This window comes from Pollicipes pollicipes, unplaced genomic scaffold, assembly GCF_011947565.3.
Source record: "Pollicipes pollicipes isolate AB1234 unplaced genomic scaffold, Ppol_2.1 Scaffold_7261;HRSCAF=8764_pilon_pilon_pilon, whole genome shotgun sequence".
In the NCBI taxonomy this organism is placed as follows: domain Eukaryota; kingdom Metazoa; phylum Arthropoda; class Thecostraca; order Pollicipedomorpha; family Pollicipedidae; genus Pollicipes; species Pollicipes pollicipes.
Genome location: NW_023597054.1, coordinates 30,425,739 through 30,445,489, shown reverse-complemented (window position 1 = coordinate 30,445,489; position 19,751 = coordinate 30,425,739). Strand labels below are relative to the sequence as shown.

Genomic DNA, 19,751 nt, shown 5'->3' with positions numbered 1-19,751 from the left:
TCGGTCAGTGCCAAGGCCCGGCACCTCGCTCAGTGCTGAGGTCCGCATCTCGGTCAGTGATGCACCCTCGATCAGTGCTGCAGCTCGCTCAGTGCGGCCCGGCACCTCGGTCAGCTGAGGCCCGCACTCGTTCGTGTGAGGTCCTGGCACCTCGCTCAGTGTGAGGCCCGACACCTCGCTCAGTGCGAGGCGGCACTCGCTTAGTCGCGACCGCACCTCTCTCAGTGAGAGGCCGGCACCTCGGCACCCTCATGTGAGGCCCGCCCTCGTCGCCAGTGTAGGCCGGCCGTGCGCCGACAGGGCTCGGGCGGACGGACCTGCTCGGTGCGTGACGTGCACCTGCCGTTTTGGTGCTGGACACGGATGGCGACGGAGCGAGCGCGGTGGTGGATCGGCTTGCTATCATTTGTGCAGACATTCAATGCAGTATAAAGTCGTTCCGCCTGGTTTTTCTGGCGGCGGCCGGACCACGTCTAGTCATGTGGTTCCCGGTCCCTCTGGCCTGCCAGCGGCCGGAGCGCCTCCAGCCGTCTGCCGCCCGGTCCCCCTGACCTGCCGGCGGCCGCCGGCGGCCGCCAGCCTTGACGCGCGGCCGGAGCCTGAGCTGATCGGGCAGCGCGATCAGCGCCGATCAGAGGGCGTTCGGCGGGGGCGGCCGGCGCGGCCGATTCATAATGCAGACGGGCTGGCGGGCGGCGGCGGCCGTGCTGGACCTGGCTGCGGGGCAACTCGTGTGTGCTGGCCGTTACCACAGAGACGGCGGCGGTCGATGCGGCGGCGGGCCGCGCGCCGATGGCCGGCAGTCGGCGGGGGACGGGCCGGCCGGCCGCCGCCACGCGCCGCATGAGCCGCATCTGGGAGCGGCTCCGCCACCGGGTCGGCCAGATTGGCGAGCCGCCGCCGCTGCCGCCCACCGCCGTCTATGTGAGTACCGCCGCCGCGCTGCGGGCGCCCAGCACGGCAGCGCGCAGGTCCTCCGCGCACGGCCGGCGCGGCTGGCGTGTTCTGAAGAAGCGGCCCACCGCCTCTGAACCGCGGGGAGTCAGGGACTGGCCGCGTCCGTAGCTTGACGAACAAGGAAGGCCTTTGCACTCAAAGTGCAAATGCGCATATTATCCTATTGTTGTCCCATCATCTCATGGCTGAACACCGAGCACGCCTCCATTATCAACCAGTTGAACGTTTGTTTTCCTTCTTCTTCACCACTAGATTGGGTATGCTTCGAAGTGTCCGAGCGGCATACAGGTGAGTGCTGTCCCTGCAGACGCTGGTTGCCATGGCAGCCCGTGCGATGACGGATGTGTTGTTTCCGCTTGTTACACCGCATGATGTCTGCTGGGTAATGCACCGTTGCAGAATGCTGCAGTTACGACATATTCCACCGTGGGGATAGGATGTTCCGGTCATCCGTGACCATTGGACTTTTGGATTCACTTTTACCATTGTCTTCTTACAGATGTCTTCGGAAGAGTGTTTTTGAGATTACGCTTGGGCACAGTAAATTTTGCCGCGCTTGTTTTAACGCAGAGGTAGCCCAGGCTTTGAATTGCGCCTGCTTTTGACCGCTATTTGGATATAATATCCATGGTCTGGGATAGGTGTACGATGTGGTACGGAACAACGTGTCTGACGTGGATAAGAATGAATACCACATTTCAGTTGTTTTCCGTTCAGACTTCCCCTTTGGTTATCTGCTCACTTGCACCACCACAGACCCGGACCGTCCCGCACCTATCTGCTCGCACGCCGGCGAAGAGAAGCGATAGTCCGTAGCACTGCCAGCTTTGGGTGGCTGCACTGCTACGCGTCGCCTCATTGACTGCCATAAATGTATCCTTAGCTCGATGGTCTCTGGAGGACCTGTTCACCAAATCCGGGCTGCCGGGCACAATCCTGATCCTAATGTTTTAATGTCATTAGCATAATCTCATAAGACATGAATGTATATACATACATATATGTATATGTATATATATATTATATATATATATATATATATATATATATATATATATATAATACACATGTGAATATGTGGGCCATAATATCATATAATGATTGACTGATGGGCCATAATAGCTCATCAATCGATCAGCATAAAACATTCGACAACATGACCGTAATTCTTTTTCACTACAGCTGTTCAGTGCATTGGCGAGGAACATTATTCACAGAGATAAGACGGTAGTAATGGCCCTATTCTTCGGAGAAAAACTAGGAGCACAAAGATATAGACGGGTTGATACTTCGGCAACATGCCTTTATCGAAACAATAGCAGAAGTCTGCATGCGGTGTGCTATTGTTCCGATAAAAGCATGTTGCTGAAATATCAATCATCTATGTTACCATTATCCTGTTTTTTCCGCCAAAGAATAAGGCTTTTACTACTGTCTTATACTTCGTTTTTATATGAATCTTTTTGAACGAATGGATTTCTGGGATCAGAGCCCACGCTTAGCAGTGCTTATTATGTGAACCCTGAGCCCTGCATCCGGTCGCGCAATTCCAGTTCAACGGCAAAATTTGGTGGCGGAAGTTTAATGTGCCGTAATGCTAGGCACGGTCCGTGCCGCCCTTTGACGTCACCTGGCCACCCACCCGCGGCCGCTGCCACCGGCCGCAGGCGGTTCCTGTCGGGACAAACAACGAGCGCCTAAAGCAACTCAAAACCACCCCGCCACGGGTGGGTGAAACGGAAACAGGCATTCCGACCGACTGAACAACGGGACGGACAAGTAATGTAGCCAGTATCGTGTAATGATGCCTGCTGCATGTGGTGTATGACCGTAATCATCCGCCTAATGCACTCGTCATCTACGCTGTTTCGTGATTCGCCTGGGCCGTTATACATTTAGACAACAGTTAACACGCGCCGGCGTAACCATTCACGTTAGAAATCCCTGGCGGTGCTCTGAAGCGGGAGTATGTCATTCAGCTGATCTTACGCGGGGCTTAGACCCGTTATATGTATCCATTTGATTAGATATTTTAAGTTATTGATCGCAGAATTGGCCATTTCGCTTCTGACCAGACTGACGACTGCCGTTGTCTCGTTCATGGGCGCCCAACGCATCGTCCAGATACCGTCCATCGGGGCTGTTCCAGGTAGTGGAAAGGATCGAGACGATTGTGATGGAACCTCTGTCCCGGCCCCTGCCAGACAGCCTCACCTGCCCGTCCTGTAAAGGTGAGACTTTCGTCACAACGCCAGAGGTTACCACCATCTCTAAGCGATCCCCGGTCACCGAGGGTGGAGTTCCCGGGGGTGGAGTGGAAGGGTGGGGGTTTAACTCCCGGCAGGTTTACGTAAGCTGTGGTGATAAATTCGGAACGCTTGTAAGCCATAGCCCGCTACATATTTCCCCACGATTCGTGAGGGCTTGATCACCAATGCTAGTTAGTCCAATCCGCGTCGAGCGTTCAACGACTTTCGCTTGGAATCAATGCGAACTGACGGTCCTGGGCATGACCCTAATAAATAACCGTTCGCTGTGACAGAGGACCTTGTCAATTCGCCATACAATGGCGTTATGCCTGTTGAGTAGCACCATGTAGTATGGCTAGCTTTCCAAACATCATGCCCCGTTCTGTGTCACCACAGCTGCCACCCCACCCACCACCGCGCTGCGCCGTTTCAGTGACCGTGCCGGTGTCGGGACCACGCGTCCGCCAGATCTGTCAGTACTGCGGCAACTTCTACAATCTCGAGGCCAACAGAAACGTCGCGCTGCGCCAGCCCGGCAATGGTGGCATCTCTCTGCCCCTCATCGTAAGAGGGCGCAGGTCGCCGCTCGGCCCTGCGGCCCGCGGTTCGCACCGGTTTTATAGTTTGGCGTGAGCGTGACGCGTTGCTTGATGGCTGCCGAGTGTTTTGTTCGGCGGCCGTTACGCAAACGGTAGTTGGTGGTTGTAATTTGTGGTTTGCTGCTAGTCTGCAGGCTGCTTTTGTGTTGGGGGTTCGGGTCTACGGGTCCATTTGAAGTTGGGTACATAAATGGATGGAGGGCAGTTGTCTAAGACTTCTCGGTAACGAGGCGGCTTCGTTATATTTTGTTAATAGTGAGAGCACCATTGACTGGGGTTAAATGGTGTCCAAAAAGCTCAGTCCACTATATGGACCGGGTTTCACAGTTATAACCTGCTGAACCCTGCTTGGATTGAACCATGTATCCCATCCTGCTGTGAACCCCTGCCTGGATAATACTCCCATCTGAGTTTGCGAGTTAACCTTAGGCATGGATCTACCTAGTCCCATATCATTTCTTCAGCAGGCATCAACTTGAACTATCATATGGTATCCACATGACCCATGGGAGCCTTTTGTAAAATGCTTGACGTTTATCCGTCCCCGGTGACCCCGAAGGTAACTGAGCCCCGCTGGACACTCCCTGACCACTGGCTGAGCCCCGCTGGACACTCCCTGACCACTGGCTGAGCCCCGCTGGACACTCCCCGATCACCGGCTCCGCCGCCCCGACCACTGGTTGAACCCGGCTAATCATTCCCTGACCACCGGCTGAGCCCCGCTGGACACTCCCCGACCACCGGCTCAGCCACGCTGGCCACTCCCCGACCACCGTCTCAGCCACGCTGGTCATTCCCTGACCGCTGCCTGAGCCCCGCTGGCTCCTCGGACCGCTGACTAATTCCTGCTGGATTCTCTCTGATCGATGGCTGACTCCTACTGGATCCCCTCTGACCACTGGCTGGTTCCTGCTGGATCCTCCCTGAATGCCGACAGATCCTCGCTGAACCCTCTCTGACCGCTGGCTGATTCCCGCTCGATCCTCCCTGACTGCCGACAGATCCTCGCTGAACCCTCTCTGACCAATGGCTGGTTCCTGTTGGATCCTCCCTGAATGCCGACAGATCCTCGCTGAACCCTCTCTGACCGCTGGCTGATTCCCGCTCGATCCACACTGACTACTGACTGCTCCTCGCTGAATCCGCTCTGACCGCTGGCTGGTCCCTGCTGGATCCTCCCTGAATGCCGACCGATCCTCGCTGAACCCTCTGTGACCGCTAGCTGATTCCTGCTGAATCCACACTGCCTACTGACTGCACCTCGCTGAACCGCCGTGACCGCTGTCGGACGGCGTTGCCGGCAGACGCAGATGGGCCGCGGCCCGACAGCCATCAGTGCTGCCCTGCTCTCCCACCTGGGCGTCAACCTCTCTCCGCTGGCCATGGCCAGCGTTATCTGTACCGCAGCCCTGCCGCCCATTGTAAGTCGGCGGCTCCCCCACGCACCGCACACGGAGCCACATTGGGGATGGGCTGACCGGCGTGTCGAGGGGGGGGGGGGCTAAAATTTTCCAGGTGGGTGCCTGCGGCGTAGGGTTTGGCTTTTGAGTGTTCCTCCTAGAGAGCTTGTGATGCAGTTTTGCTCCGCTCGAAGAATTGCAACTTGGACTGCATTTCTGCACGCTGCCAGCGAGCATGACGATTTGAATTTGTGATGTCTTAGCTGAAGTCATGAGGACAGTGCAGTGAGCTTCTCTCCAATAGTAGACATTGGTTTGCGCGTTCTGGGTCTTCTCTTGAGTAAACGCCAGTGATACTGAATTCTGCAAAGGCTTCCTGTATCCCTGATATGACCTGACTTGAAGTCTGCTGCCCTGCGCTGGCCTGACTTCATCCGACCTGTTGTGAGCTGATCTGCACTGCTGCCGACTGACTTGTGCTGTGACCTTAACTGACGTGAGCTTGTGTGGCCTGATCTGAGCCTATTGGAGCTAGCCTGAGCTAGCCTCATCTGACCTGAAACGTCGTTCCCGCAGCCTACGCCGCCGCCTCGGACGTCTCGGAGCCGGACCAGCACAGCCAACTCGATCCGTTCTTCCCGGAGCATCGAGTCGCTGCTGGCCTCGTCCACGGGCAGCGAGGGGCTGCGCCGTCCACTCTACCCCGTCCACCAGAAGCGCCGCGAGGAGTTCATGTGAGTGGGCCCCGTCCACGCGGCCGGAGGGACAGAGGGCGGGGCAGGGTAGACAGAAAACTGGCACAGTAGCAGCATGGTAGGAACGGATCAACAACTCCGAGCGGGGTTAGCACCGGGTAGGCTGATGCTTCAGGCTCACAGCATATTCAATGGCGAATCGTCTACATTTCTCGTACCCGAACGAAACGCACGTGCAGTGCAGTCGGCCCAGCGTCGTGCCACCCAATGCTTCAACCCTGCCCAACGTGCACCTCGATGTGTACTCAAGGGACACGCCCTGATGCGTCCATTGGGGGTATTTGTCGGTGTCCGCCTCCCCATCTTCATCAGCGTTAACAGCTTCCAGCCTTTCTGGTGCGTGGGAAGCTGCTTGCCTTTCGGGTACTTTCTGGTGCATGGGAGAAGCTACACCTGGAGCCGGGCTGTTGTCACGGGCGCCGCCAACGAGGGGGTGCACGGCCTGTCTGTCGCTAGGTGGTTGGTCGCGCCGCCTACCCAACGTACGTATAAGGTGTGCAGCGCTCTGTGGAGCTGCAGCCGTCACGCTCTCACGGTCTGGGTATTCAGGATGTGATGGTAGTCCATGCCACGTGGTGGGCGCTGCTGTGAACGATGCTAACTAGGATGCTACAGGGCAGATGTCAAGCCCAGCACAGAGTTAACTTCCAACGAATGGGAAAAGGACATGTTCCCCTACTTGGGGCATTATTGTAAAGCAACTAAGTTTTCCAAAGGACTGTAACGAGTGTTTTAGAAAAGATTAAGCAAGATCAAGCCGCAAGTGAAAACAATTCCTGGGCTGCGGTAAAATTGAGCCGACCGTCTTACGTATATTGTGGTCCGTTACGCCGGCATTGGCACTGGGACTGAAGCGCGTGGAAACCCCACGCCGACAGTTTCTGCCCCTACAAAGAGAGGCCATGATTTCCAGGTTAGTCCCGTGATTGCTCCGGCTTTTGATTACTGTTGGATCCGCTGCCTGAACTCGCTATTTGACTCACTTTCTGGAGACTTGTTGGTCCATGTGTTAGAAGGCGCCTGTTTCTATTTGACTCACTTTCTGGAGAATTGTTGGTCCATATTTGACTCACTTTCTGGAAACTTGTTGGTCCATATTTAACTCACTTTTTGGGGACTTGTTGGTCCATATATTAGAAAACGCCTGCTTCTATTTTGCGGCCAGGGTAACGCCTCTGTAGATTCTCAGTCGAGCAAAAGCTGCGCTAGAACATAGCTAGGGCTTCGTAGGTAAAGATACGAGCAGCTTGCTCACGAATGCACCCCAGATTCCAACGATCAATCAACCGCACGATTTCATTCACAGCTCTTCCGAGGCTCCCACCGTTTGAACTCGTTGTTTCTTGCTGACGTTTCCACCTTTACCGCCGCTTTGAGGGGAGCCCTCCATGAGCTAGCGATCGCCCCGCCGCCCTCCGTCCACCAGTGACGCACCGGCGCCGCTCTCTGTCCACCGGTGACGCACCGGCGCCGCTCTCCGTCCACCGGTGACGCACCGGCGCCGCCCTCTGTCCACCGGTGACGCACCAGTGCCGCTCTCCGTCCGCGGGTGACGCAACGGTGTCGCTCTCCGTCCGCGGGTGACGCAACGGCGTCGCCCTCTGTCCACCGGTGACGCACCGGTGCCGCTCTCCGTCCGCGGGTGACGCAACGGTGTCGCTCTCCGTCCGTGGGTGACGCAACGGTGTCGCTCTCCGTCCGCGGGTGACGCAACGGCATTGTTCTCCGTCCGCGGGTGACGCAACGGCGTCGCTCTCCCGTCCGCGGGTGACGCAACGGCGTCGCTCGCCGTCCACTGGTGACCCACCGGCATGCGGGGACCAGTGGCGCTCTGCCCGTGACAGTGGCATACCGTGGCGCGTGGCAGTGGCACCACGCCTCCAAACCCCCTCGGGTCGATCAGGTGTTGTCCGCACACCGTGCCGGCGCCGGCCGTGGTCCGCGGGGGTCTGCCACCAGGCTCGTTTGTCTCACCGTACACAAAACGGCGCACCGTCGGCGCCGTCGGAAGCGAACCACTGAGCACACACAGAGCACACACGGCCCTTGGTGGCCTGGATCCGGCGCAAACTAGCCCATGCGCCTGGTGAATATGCGACGTGGCGGTGGCAGTGGCTCAAGACGGCAGCTCCGCTAGAATGTCCATTTTTTAGCGCGTGGTCATTGATGAAGTAATCTAAATGACGTGGCACGGCCAGCCAGTGGTTTTCACGCATTGGAATCGCGTGGTTCGCATTATAAATTTGTGTACCTATCTACTATTCAGGAGCGCTCACTCAGTTACGCCGCTGAGAGGGACGTTGGTCGCTTGGGGCAAATTGAAGCAAGCTATTGCCCGTTGTGTAGCTTTGCCTGCGACGACAATGTTGAGATACCGTTAAGAATGATCGAAGCGGTTAACTGTAAGCAGTGAAAGATCTAAAACTGATAAAAACACATCAAACTAATCGGACGACTGTAATTTATGAGTTACGAATACTAGGAAAAATGATTTCCCTGCATTGGAAGCCTTACAAGCACTCTATGCTTGAGCGTAGTATAAAAATACCAAAGTGAAGACCATGCAATATCAGCCATCCTGGTCACTGACCTGTTGTAGTGCACTGGTTCTTGATCTCTTGTTCCTTTGCTCTTGCTTTTGCTCCGACGGCCCCTGGACTCGGGACGCGCACAGGGTTCATAAATGCGGGATATATCGACATCGCTCTGTCCACACACACCAGGTTCGATTTTCCTGTGCCAATGTGATGCGGGCAGGACGTGGTCGCTCATTGGTAAATCGCTCGAGCGGCACGCACTGTGCGGCGCCGCAACCTATCGGAAATCAACACCGCGTGCCGGCCAGCCGGCATACTTCCGTCGACGGGCGCGCAATCGATGGCGACAATTGCGGCGCGGTTGGGCGGCCGGTGCCGGGCCGCGCCATCTGCCGCTCCGGGACAGCACCCGCCGCTCGCCTCAGGGGCCTGTATGGTGCAATCGTGCCCTCCCCCCCCCCCCCCCCCCACCCCTCAGAAAGACATGCTGGCACGAAGGAGGATCTTAACTGAGTTTGGTGGGGTCATGACGATTCCTAAGAGGTAAAAAGCATTTAAATCAGCATGATTCTGTGCCTAACTGGGTGCAGTGGCACCAGATTTGGAGGTTGATTCAATACAAACACTGTGGTCGTACCCAAGATTTGCCTTCCTGTTGAAATGACTTTATTGTGCTAACTATTGAATACCACCGGACGTTGCTTCCCTTCGTGACTGGGCTCACGTCATCGTAAGACGCACTTCAATTTCGCATCACATTCTGTGATGCGCGCTCTTACAGGACGGATGTTCATTCTGTGATGCGTGCTCTTACAGGACGGATGTTCAACGAGCTCGGGAGTCGGAGAACTACGCAGAAGTGTCGACGTACCTTCGGACAATATTCGAAAGCTTTGTTGACATCTGTGCCGCCTTCAAGGTGAGGGGATTCTTACCAGGTTGCCACTTTTTCCCTTATGTTATCTTATGATGGAAAAATCCACGGCGGCTCCACTGTCGCTCGCTTCATTTCGCGTTATTCCAGGATGCAATTTTGCGGAGAGAAAGTTGCTGCGGTTTTCAACTGGTAAGCGACAGCATGTTTGTAAGCCATAATGCATACCGTGGTCGCCATTCAGAACGACAGGCAAGGAAAGTGCAGACAGCAGCGCAGACAGGGAGGCACAGAGTGCACGTGTCTCCCCCCCCCCCCCTTTGGTTCCGGGGGTCCGAGGGCCCCTCGAAACCTGCGATTAAGGGCCCGATTTGAGGACTCGAAAGGCCCAAAAAGCCAGCCGCAGGTCTCATTCAGGGGCCCCGGCCATCAGGGCTGGGCACTCCCATGACAGCCAGTGGGCCCCGCGCGCTGATCAGGGGCCCACTGAGTCGATAAGGGCCTATATTTCGGTCAGACTCTACCAGTAACGCGCAGTCGGCTCCGTGTTGGCATGTACCCGAGGGCCCATTTCCCAAGCAGGGGCAAAGCCGGAGCCAGCGATCTATAACATTCGGGGCCCTACAGCACCTAGTAGGATCCCTGTGCTGTCAAGGGGCCCCGAGTCGGCCAGAGGCAATGTTCGAGGAGGCCTGAAGAGTCTGGAGGGCCCGCGGGTCCGACGATCAGGGGCCCGACTGGGGGTTTAAGGACATGAACGGCTGGTCGGATTCTTATTCAGGGGCCCGACCTGCAAAGACGGACCTTCAAGTAACGATCAGAGGTCCCTTTGCGTCGATCGGGAACCACCTGAGTCGATATGGGCCTGTCTGTTTGTCAGGCATTGCCAGTACGGCACAGTCGGCTCCCTGTCGGTATGGGCCTGAGGGCCCACTTCCCAATCAGTTTCAAAGCCGGACCCAATGATTTACACTGGCCTGGGGCCTTGTATCTGTTATGGGCCACAGTGTCTAACAGAGAGTTCTATGCTGGCAGGGACCCCGTGCAGATCCAAAGAAAGTGTTTGATGAGACCCGAAAAGGGGCCTGGGTGGCCAACGAAAGCGACGATCAAAAGCCCGGTTGGAGGGCATAACGACCCGAAGGACTAGCTGTAGGTCACATAAAGAATCGCGGCCCGTAGGGTAGCGACCTGGAATATCAGTCAGAGGTCCTCTTGCACCGTGCGAGGAATCCCTGAGACAATGCAGGTATCTAAGTCGGCAGGAACTACGAACACCGAGCAGTCGACTCCACGTCCATCTGAGCCCCTGAGACCCACTACCCAACCAGAAACGAGGCCGGGGTCCGCAGTTTGCAATTTCCGGGGTCCCTGACATAACTGAGGGACTGACATGCGATTTGGGGGTATTTTTCAACCCTGCGCCCCCCTTGGCAAGGCTCTGGCTGCGCCCCTGAGTGGAGGCACCCCCACCGCACTGCGTGTCGACCAAGGACTGCCCAACCGCCAAACGGTCGCGGGGGAGGGGGATGCAGGGCAGCGGCCCCCTCTCATTGTTGGCAAAACCTACCACTCACTGGTCGAAATTTGGATAAGAAGTTGACTTTAGCACCATAGCATTGCAGATGAAATGGACTCAAACAAATTTGTGCCCTCAGCTCTTGGTGAGCTCCCGCTGGGTTGCGAGCATGTTGCCACCTCGTGGCAAACGACCAGGGAACGGAGCTGAACCGTCCACTGAACATCGAAGAGACGACTGCCTGCGCGGGAGCCCGCCCCCGATGACCACGGCCCATCGATTGTGCCGATTTATGGGCGGTCAGGCCTAATTTCCGCGACGTCCAACCCATCACAAGGCATTCTGGGCGGCTCCGCCCGTCGGCGCCTGGTGCCGACCAGGCGTCAGCAACGTCCTGCCGCGGCGCAGTGGCGCCCTAGGTCACATTCCTCCAGCCACGTCAGGGCCTGCACCTGACCACCATCGATCGCTGCTGCGACGTCACCAGGCGTCATTCCAAGCGTTTTACGTCGGCGTTGGCTTCCGCTGAAGGAAGGTCGCAACGAAATGGCGGCATTTTCTGCGGCCGACCAGACGAACAAATGGTGAAATGTGTTTGCCGGGCGCACGCGCCTTCCATTGAGGGAATCATGGGTCTGGCGTCATGAGGCTGGAAAAGCCACCGAAGGTGTTGAACGGATGCGTCGGAACAGGCGAATTGCAATGGAACGGGACTTTGTCCGCCCCGGTGGCTCAGTTGGTTAGAGCGCCTGCATTCCGACCCACCCATCCGTGGCGGGATGGGTTCGAATCGCTTTAGGGCGCTCGCTATTTGCCTTTGGCAGGTATGGCCTGCGGCCGGTGGCAGCGGTCGCGCTAAAGGTCAGTTGACGTCAGAGGGCAGGACGGACCGTGCCGAGCATTGCGGCACGTTAAGCTTTCGCCACTAAATTCTGCCGTTGCCTGGAACTGCGCGATCGGATGGTGGGGGTCAGGGCTCACACAACAAGCACTGCTTAGCGTGAGCGCTGATCCCAGAAATCCATCCATTCAAAGGATTCGGACCAAATTTATAAAAAACTACCTTAGTCAATCGGATACCTTACGCCCTGTACAGCCATGCCGGCATTTAATACTCGCGACGCACTGTGAGGGTCACCTGCTCAGCTTTCTGGCTACCGTCGATGGCAGCAGTGACCTCGCTCCAGTTTACTGCCGACTTTATCGCCAGGTCATGGGATGTGCGTGGGCAGTTGGCTACAGCAGTGGAATGGCGTAGAGTTTGATATTTATGGTATGGAAATGGAGTTGCGCGTTCTTGAACTTTACAGCGACGAAATCATCTTGGGGTATAATCGATTCCTCGAAGTAAGCTCCTTTCAACCGGGACTTTGAGTTGTAGCATGATACTTACAATTTAGTTTGTTATTAACCTGATTTCTTTTCTGGGACTTCTCGAAACGATCGGTGCTATCTAAAAGGCTAAAAAGGCGTGCTATCCGCAAGGATGAAGAGATCTTAAGATAGAGATAAAAGATCTCAAGAAAGAAGAGATAGGCTTTCGGCTGTCAGGTATGAATGACTTTCAACCCCGGTTACCCTCCATCCAAGTTCAACTCTCCATGGTTTATCACAGATGGGCTGTGTTCCATATGGGTTAAACTGTGAGCCGAAAGTTCTTGTTCTAGCATACACGAAAATCTATCGAGTTTTGATGATATATCAAATGCTTCCTTGATAACGATGTAACCAACGTACGTACAAGGTCGATTTATTGTCGGAATAAGAACTCCCAACTCACAGTGCAGAAAAGCCAGAGGCCCAAGCGCTTCTTTGTTTATGTTACGTAAAACCGTACACTGTGAGTTCCTCGATATCTGGACATCTTAACTGTAGGGAAAATGGGCGTAGCCCAGTGAAGCTCCTAGAATGATCCTCCTGGCTGCCGGAAACGGACCGGCTGATACCGCTGGGTCACGCCGCCTAGTGAGGAACGCCGAGATCACTGCCGCATCAGTCGTCCGGTGTTTCCACACGACGCTATCTTGCAATTCTAGACCCATTCAAATCTCATCCCTGCTTTATTAGCGGGAACTGGGCTCGGCGGTGTTGCCTGTCCAGGAGCATGACAGCTTGTAGTAGATTTGGGGAAACTGGCACAATTCAAATGGCTCCGTCTCATGCACCTTCACAAGCTTTGCGGTGCATTTTCCCAATATGTGTTATTGGGAACTTTAGTGCAGAGTAGACAAATGAAGCATGGCCAATCGAAGTAAGATAGAATCACTTTGATACAGATAAAATGCACCCAACATGGGAACACTACAAAGGCACGAGCGCGTTACCACAGTCACATATATAATACTCACCGTCCACCACCTAACGGATCAAGGGTTGTGTAGGAATTTGTTTTGGGATGGAGAGAGTTTCGTTAAGACATATGCTTTCCCGGATTTGAAGGCGCCCTCTACCATTGCACGGCTGAAGAATGCCAGTATTTTCCGTCAATTGTTGTCGTGTCAACGACTTGCCATGCTCGTGTCGCATGTGGCCCGGAGGTGCCCTGTCACGCAGGTGCATTGCCAGGCAACGTGAGTGTCGTGGCTACATCAATGTTGTGGTGTGGAACGAAGCTTACAACCTTCGATATTGCATTTGAATCGATACAATACTTTGGTGCATTTTAGGTGGTCGGGTTTTCTAAGTTGTTTATATATATATATATATATATATATATATATATATATATATATATATATACCTCGCAAAGCCTGAACTGCTGTTGTTGAAATGCCTTGTCCGTTACACAATGGATCGGTTCCGCTTCCGGGAGCTCGAACCAATGTGCAAGGCGTCAGTATACAAATCCGAATTCTGGACGTCGCGCACCGGAATTTTTTCGCCTCCCACACCCTGACCACGTGTGCAGGAGAGCGTTGTCAGCTCCCAAATCATTGCATAGTTCAACGTGTTACGCCATCAAAGTCCAGCCAATGTCTGCCCACTTGTAGAATGGAGCATATTTCCTGCCACATTCATATACCGTAATGACTCAGGGGAACGCTGTCCTCTCCAATATTATTTAGATCCCGTGCAGATGCAAGAGAGGGCATTCTCTCCTATATCTTGATCTGGTTAAAACACCAGAGAGCGCATCCCCCCCCCTCCACCCCCACCCCCTCCCTCATCTCTAGATCCAATGTAGGTGCTGGGTAGCGCCATCCTGTCCGATCTCTAGATCCAGTGTGGCTACTGGGAACGCTTTCTTCTCTCATCTCTAGATCCAGTGTAGGCACTGGGGAGCTCTATTCTCTCCCATCCCTAGATCCACTGTAGGTACTGGGGAGTGCTCTCAGCTCCAAGAGCTGGGCCCGGCGTGTGGAATACAACGCGGCACAGTCTGAGCGTCGTTATTTTTGTCAACTGTAACGTAAGCATTGTGCAATAATAAGTGCATCGAGCTTGGATTATCCATTCTGTGCGTATTGAGATGTGTGTATATCTCATAAACATAAACGTATACGTATGAATGTGAACATTAAGATCCGCCGCTCCCACCGGCTCAGTACGAGCCATCGAATCACCCAATTGCTTGCCGCATCCTCGCGGCTCGAGTGAGTGCCTCCTCGCCAGTGGCCAGGCTCTGCTGTCCCGGGCACGGTGCCTGCCTCAGCGGAGCGCCAGGCTCGGCCGCCCCGGACACGGTGCCCGCCTCAACGGAGCACCAGGCTCTGCCATCCCGGACACGGTGCCCGCCTCAACGGAGCACCAGGCTCTGCCATCCCGGACACGGTGCCCGCCTCAACGGAGCACCAGGCTCTGCCATCCCGGACACGGTGCCCGCCTCAACGGAGCACCAGGCTCTGCCATCCCGGACACGGTGCCCGCCTCAACGGAGCGCCAGGCTCTGCCGCCCCAGACACGGCGCCCGCCTCAGCGGAGCGCCAGGCTCTGCCGTCCCAGACACGGTGCCCGCCTCAGCGGAGCACCAGGCTCTGACGCCCCGGAAACGGTGCCCGCCCCGGCGGAGCACCAGGCTCTGCCATCCCAGACACGGCGCCCGCCTGAGCGGAGCGCCAGGCTCTGCCGCCCCGGAAACGGTGCCCGCCTCGGCGGAGCACCAGGCTCTGCCATTCCGGACAAGGTGCCCGCTTCAGCGGAGCGCCAGGCTCTGCCGCCCCAGACACGGTGCCCGCCTTAACGGGGCCGACCAGGTGCTGACCACCTCCCGTCGCGCCGTACCTCCCGGAGCGGGCGCCGCGAGGGAGGGGGAGGGGAGGGGGCGCTCGGTGCCGGTTTCCATACGGTATTGACTGACCGTGCTTTGTTGAGGGTCACATGCAGGCTACGGCACCTGCCGCCGGCTGGAGCCATCGAGCCGGCGGCGGCCTTTCGAAGGCGGCCAGCCGCAGGCGGGGTTGTTGACAGGAGGTCGGTTCATCGGGTACGCTCGAGGGGCCGGAGAGGGGCGGGCACCATGCGCCGCGTAGCCGGGTGCAATCTGCACGCTCGGCCCGCACGGCACCAGACGTCGACACCAGGCCCCGGTCCGAGCGACTCACGCCATGCCGGTGGGCTTAGGCGCCGGTCTGGGCATGGTCGGCGGCGCGCCAATTAGCTGATGGCCGGCCATGAACCGTCTGGCTTTGGGCGGCGAGACATCGACCCGGCCTTGGCCGCGTGTCGGGTACTTGGCAGCGTCGGTCACATGCGTGATGTCCGTCGGCATTGTCCACACGCGGAGGCCAGACTAGGCTCGACTGCGTGTGAATACTGGACCAGTCAAGTTCACTCGCGGATGCTGCACGAGCCCGTCCACATGCCGGTGCTGAGCTGGGCTCGTCCCAGCACGGGAGCTGGGCTTGACTCGTCCACGCGAGGTGTATTGAATCAGCCTCATCTATACGATGTGCACTGAGCCGGACTTCCCTGCGATTAGGAATGACTCTACGGTATGACTCTGAGCCACTCTCGTGCACACAACGCGTGCTGAGCCAACGCCGTCCACATGCCTGGCCAATCTGTCCACACGAGGTGTACTCGGCCCACACGCCGGCGCGACGCGTACTGAGCCAGCCTCGTCCACATGCGGACCACTGAGCCAGCCCTGACTGTTGGGTTTCAGGAGGATACGGAACGCGATGGAGCCAACGTGGATAGCCCCGAGCTTAAAATGGAGTTTCTGTACGCCGTTCACGACTCGCTCAAATCTATGGTGAGTGAGACCGTTCCTAGCCTTGCTTCCAAAATTGGCCGACCGCCACACAGTGCATACAAGGGTGCTGAATGCGTTCATACAATCGGCATGAATGATGATCTGTCCTATGAGGGTTATGCCGGTTTACGTCTAACGAAGCATGCGTTGGTATACACTAACGCAGTTTCATCTATGCAAAACGCACTTTATTCGTTTCCTTTGCCGGACCTTTACAGAATACAGGCATATGCCGCGACAGAGACTTGTGCTTGATCCATGTGTAAGCATCAAACATCACTCCACTGGATTTGGTGACGCCAATGCGGGTTTCATTCTATTCAAACTTGCGCCCGAAATGAGTGCATCGGGCAAGAGTCACCTCTGACACAATGCAATAAGAACCTTAACACGCAGTTGATATCCCAACTCTGGTGGTTATATATCAATAAATATAGCACGTATTCATGGTATTTCTATTGAAAATATATTCCAGTAATGCCCCCATGCCACCCACATTATGGGACACATGTGGAACACATGTATTTTACGGGGCTACCTGTCACCACCGCAAATGGTGCCTAGAAACGATTTGGGATTTAGGCCGCGTGGCCTTGAATCGGAACGGTGCCACCTTAAATCAATTCCAGGCCGTCGTCAAAATGAAACTTCACCGGCGTTAGTCAGGGCAGGCATCAGTCTAGCGGAAGCGGAGTAAGCACAGACGAGCAGTCACTTTTCTGTCAAACGCAGGGCACTGAAACGACACCGTCATGATCGTGCTGGTGTTGTGCTTACGAGGGCAATCAGAACGAAAAGCGTCGCAGTGGGTCACGCGGTGGGGCCTACTTTGCGCGGTGGAGCTCTGCGTTATGCAGTGCTCAGCAGCCTGCTGCCAGGTCGTGGCGCTTCTACTGATGGCGTCGCATGGACGGTCGCCTCAGCCCTGCACTTCGGCTGCGTTGTCTCATGGTCGTTCTGGCTTTGCAGCCCTCGATCGTGCAGAAGTCCGTCCTCAAGTCCGTTATCAACGCCCTCCTGCAAGAGAAGAAAAGGTTGGTGGCTCACTGCACGAGCTCCGCGCGTGGTAGCGTGCCCGCATCCCGCCGTCGCTGGATGCGATGTCAAACAATTTTACTGTCAGCGAGTAATCGTTCGTAATCGTCTGCATTGAAATCCATATGCTAAATTTAGCTGGCACCACGCCATTACACACGTTGTGGTTACGGTATGTCGAAAGTCAGTCACACGGAATGATTGAAACGACACGCCACTACCACAAAGAACTTCTTGCTCAGACCATCGTCCTGGTCAAACCTCACACGTGTTAAGTCGGCCGAGGTATCTCGGCATGTCAACGAGACGTGATGGTATGCACTGGCGTGATGTCGGCCAGGTGAGCCTCGTAGCGAAGGCAGTGGCGAATCAGCATCATAGTACGATTACCAACGTTCCAACCAGTGAGCCTTTCTGTGCTCGCCCAGTTGGCCATTCTGAATCCCCACGGCGCCGCCGGTCTCACCGAGGCGAACCGCGGCAGTCAGGTGACAGCTGGCTTACAGCATGTCCTGGTGGTAACCCCCCCCCCCCCCCTCCCCCGAGAGCCCGCACAAACTTCAAACAAGCACAGACTTCACCGCGTACCTCTTCCCTTGAGCATACAGTTCTCATATGACTATCACTGGACGAAACAGCTCTAACCTGAAAGCAAAGAAACCAATTAAAAGATTGTTCCGCGTAGGTAAATGCTTTGGTCACTCGCAAATCATGAGGCCTCTTGATGAACTAATATCAGCGCATTTGCAGCTGATTGCATAACCGAAAAAAGCAAATGTGTGCTGGCCAGCCGCATGTTGCTGAACTCTTCGCTGCTTATTTCAACTCGCCTCCGTCCCGTTTCTTTCAACCCTCGCTCTGTCCTGAAACCTCGGGGCGTCCTGCCTCACCGGGAGCTTGCCCGGCACCGGGAGCTTGCCACGGCCGTGATTCATGAATCGGCCTCAGTCGGCCTCGCGTCGGCCCTGGAGCGAGGCCCTCCCGAACCGCTGCACGCACCCGAAGTCGGTTCCGCGTGCGGTGGAATGCTCAGTAGCGGTGGCATCACATGTGACTGCAGTATACTTCACCTCTTACCACTCTCTTGAATCCAAAAGCTCTGAAACAGCCCATTATGTCCGAAAGAGCTTGAAGCTTACCAAACCAGAGCTGGGATACCAGCGGAATGCTCTCGTTAGCCCAGAGCTCGTAACGTTGTAATGTCGTGAAGCCGTAGCAAAAGTGGAGACTGAAATATACAACTTTAGTATTCGAATCAAACCAAGCCTCTCTCCCTTCCCAAATGTTTGTAGTATATGCAAAAAACAATCGCCAGGACAGCATTCGCTGCCATTTATGCCTCAATCGATCAACGTTTCGGTCCGCTTAGGCATCGTCATCAGAGTATTGCATTATTAGCCTTGTTTCTTCATCGTGTATGTGATATCCCGATGATGATACCAACGCATACCTGAACGATGACCGATTAAGACATAAATGATAGGTACTGTTGTCCTGATGATTAATTTTTTTGCTTCTACTAAATTATTTGAGGATGCTCCATCCACTACATGTATATATATATATATATATATATATATATATATATATATATATCCATATGTGTAGGCAGCGAACTGCCCTCTATACAAGTGCTGTTAAAGAACTCAGCGTAGGCGCAGTTAGTAAGCTTTTTGAATTTCTTCTTTATTAAATGCGCACAGTGCAAAAGGAGCTGAATAAATGTACCTACGCCAAGGTCTTTAACAATACTATATATAACTAATATAACAATACCAAATAATTAATTATATATATATATATATATATATACATATATATATATATATATATATATATATATATATATTGCGTAACTCTCACTGCCATACTTTAAAAATTGCGGTTTTTTTGTACGCCAGCAATCTTCAAAGTGATGTTGATTCATCATCACCGTCGAAACGAAGCTCTCTTCAACTAACGCTTAACCATACCGCACCGTCCGGGGTACACCGTTGCTGCGTTCGGATCAACATCTTGGCGTGCCGTGGGCGACTTTTGACCTCACGGAACAGCAATAATCGTATTGCGTAATAATCTGTAAAGTTGCAATAGTCAGAAAATAGATAAATGTAATAAATAGAAATGAATATGTAATGATTGTGCAAATCTGTAACCACGTTGCGCAGTACTATTATCAGTACATGGCACACAACGTGAGTGCCAGGGACCAAATAATCGCTTGATGGACATAATCAACGTGTTTTATGGTCTTGTTTTGGACAACTTGATGTTTCAGCGTCACGCTCGTCACCATTACTCTTTTACAAGCAATCTCGAGAACGAGGTAAAAAACGACACACCGAATACGCGACAAGCTCAACCAAGCGAACACTGGTCCAAATTATGATATCAATAGATCAAATAGTTCATGCGACCACTCTGTTTTTCATTCATCGGGCAAAATGTATGTTCCGCGATGAGAAGATATATGTTTTTTCCGCTAGGGTCGTCAGCTTTGGGTATATCAGCTGCCGCGCAAAAAAAGTGTATTCATCTGTCGGTACATGTCACCAACAGCATATTTTTTCGATGTCATCCGGCGAATATTCTTGCGACATTCTCTTGTCACAGTTAAGCATCTTGTTGCGTC

General features: G+C 54.6%; 1 protein-coding gene across 1 annotated transcript in view; it reads left to right on the top strand.

Moving 5' to 3' along the window:
• Nucleotides 1–854: 854 nt before the first annotated feature.
• The window catches only part of LOC119113117 (putative E3 ubiquitin-protein ligase HECTD2), a 28,537-nt gene continuing 9,640 nt past the window's right edge, over nt 855–19,751 (top strand). The window contains 8 exon segments of the mRNA XM_037237456.1: nt 855–924; nt 3,107–3,188; nt 3,640–3,770; nt 5,110–5,226; nt 5,782–5,939; nt 9,314–9,416; nt 15,995–16,084; nt 17,054–17,118. Of these exon segments, the coding sequence (XP_037093351.1) occupies nt 3,134–3,188; nt 3,640–3,770; nt 5,110–5,226; nt 5,782–5,939; nt 9,314–9,416; nt 15,995–16,084; nt 17,054–17,118 (719 nt within the window). The 5' untranslated portion in view covers nt 855–924; nt 3,107–3,133.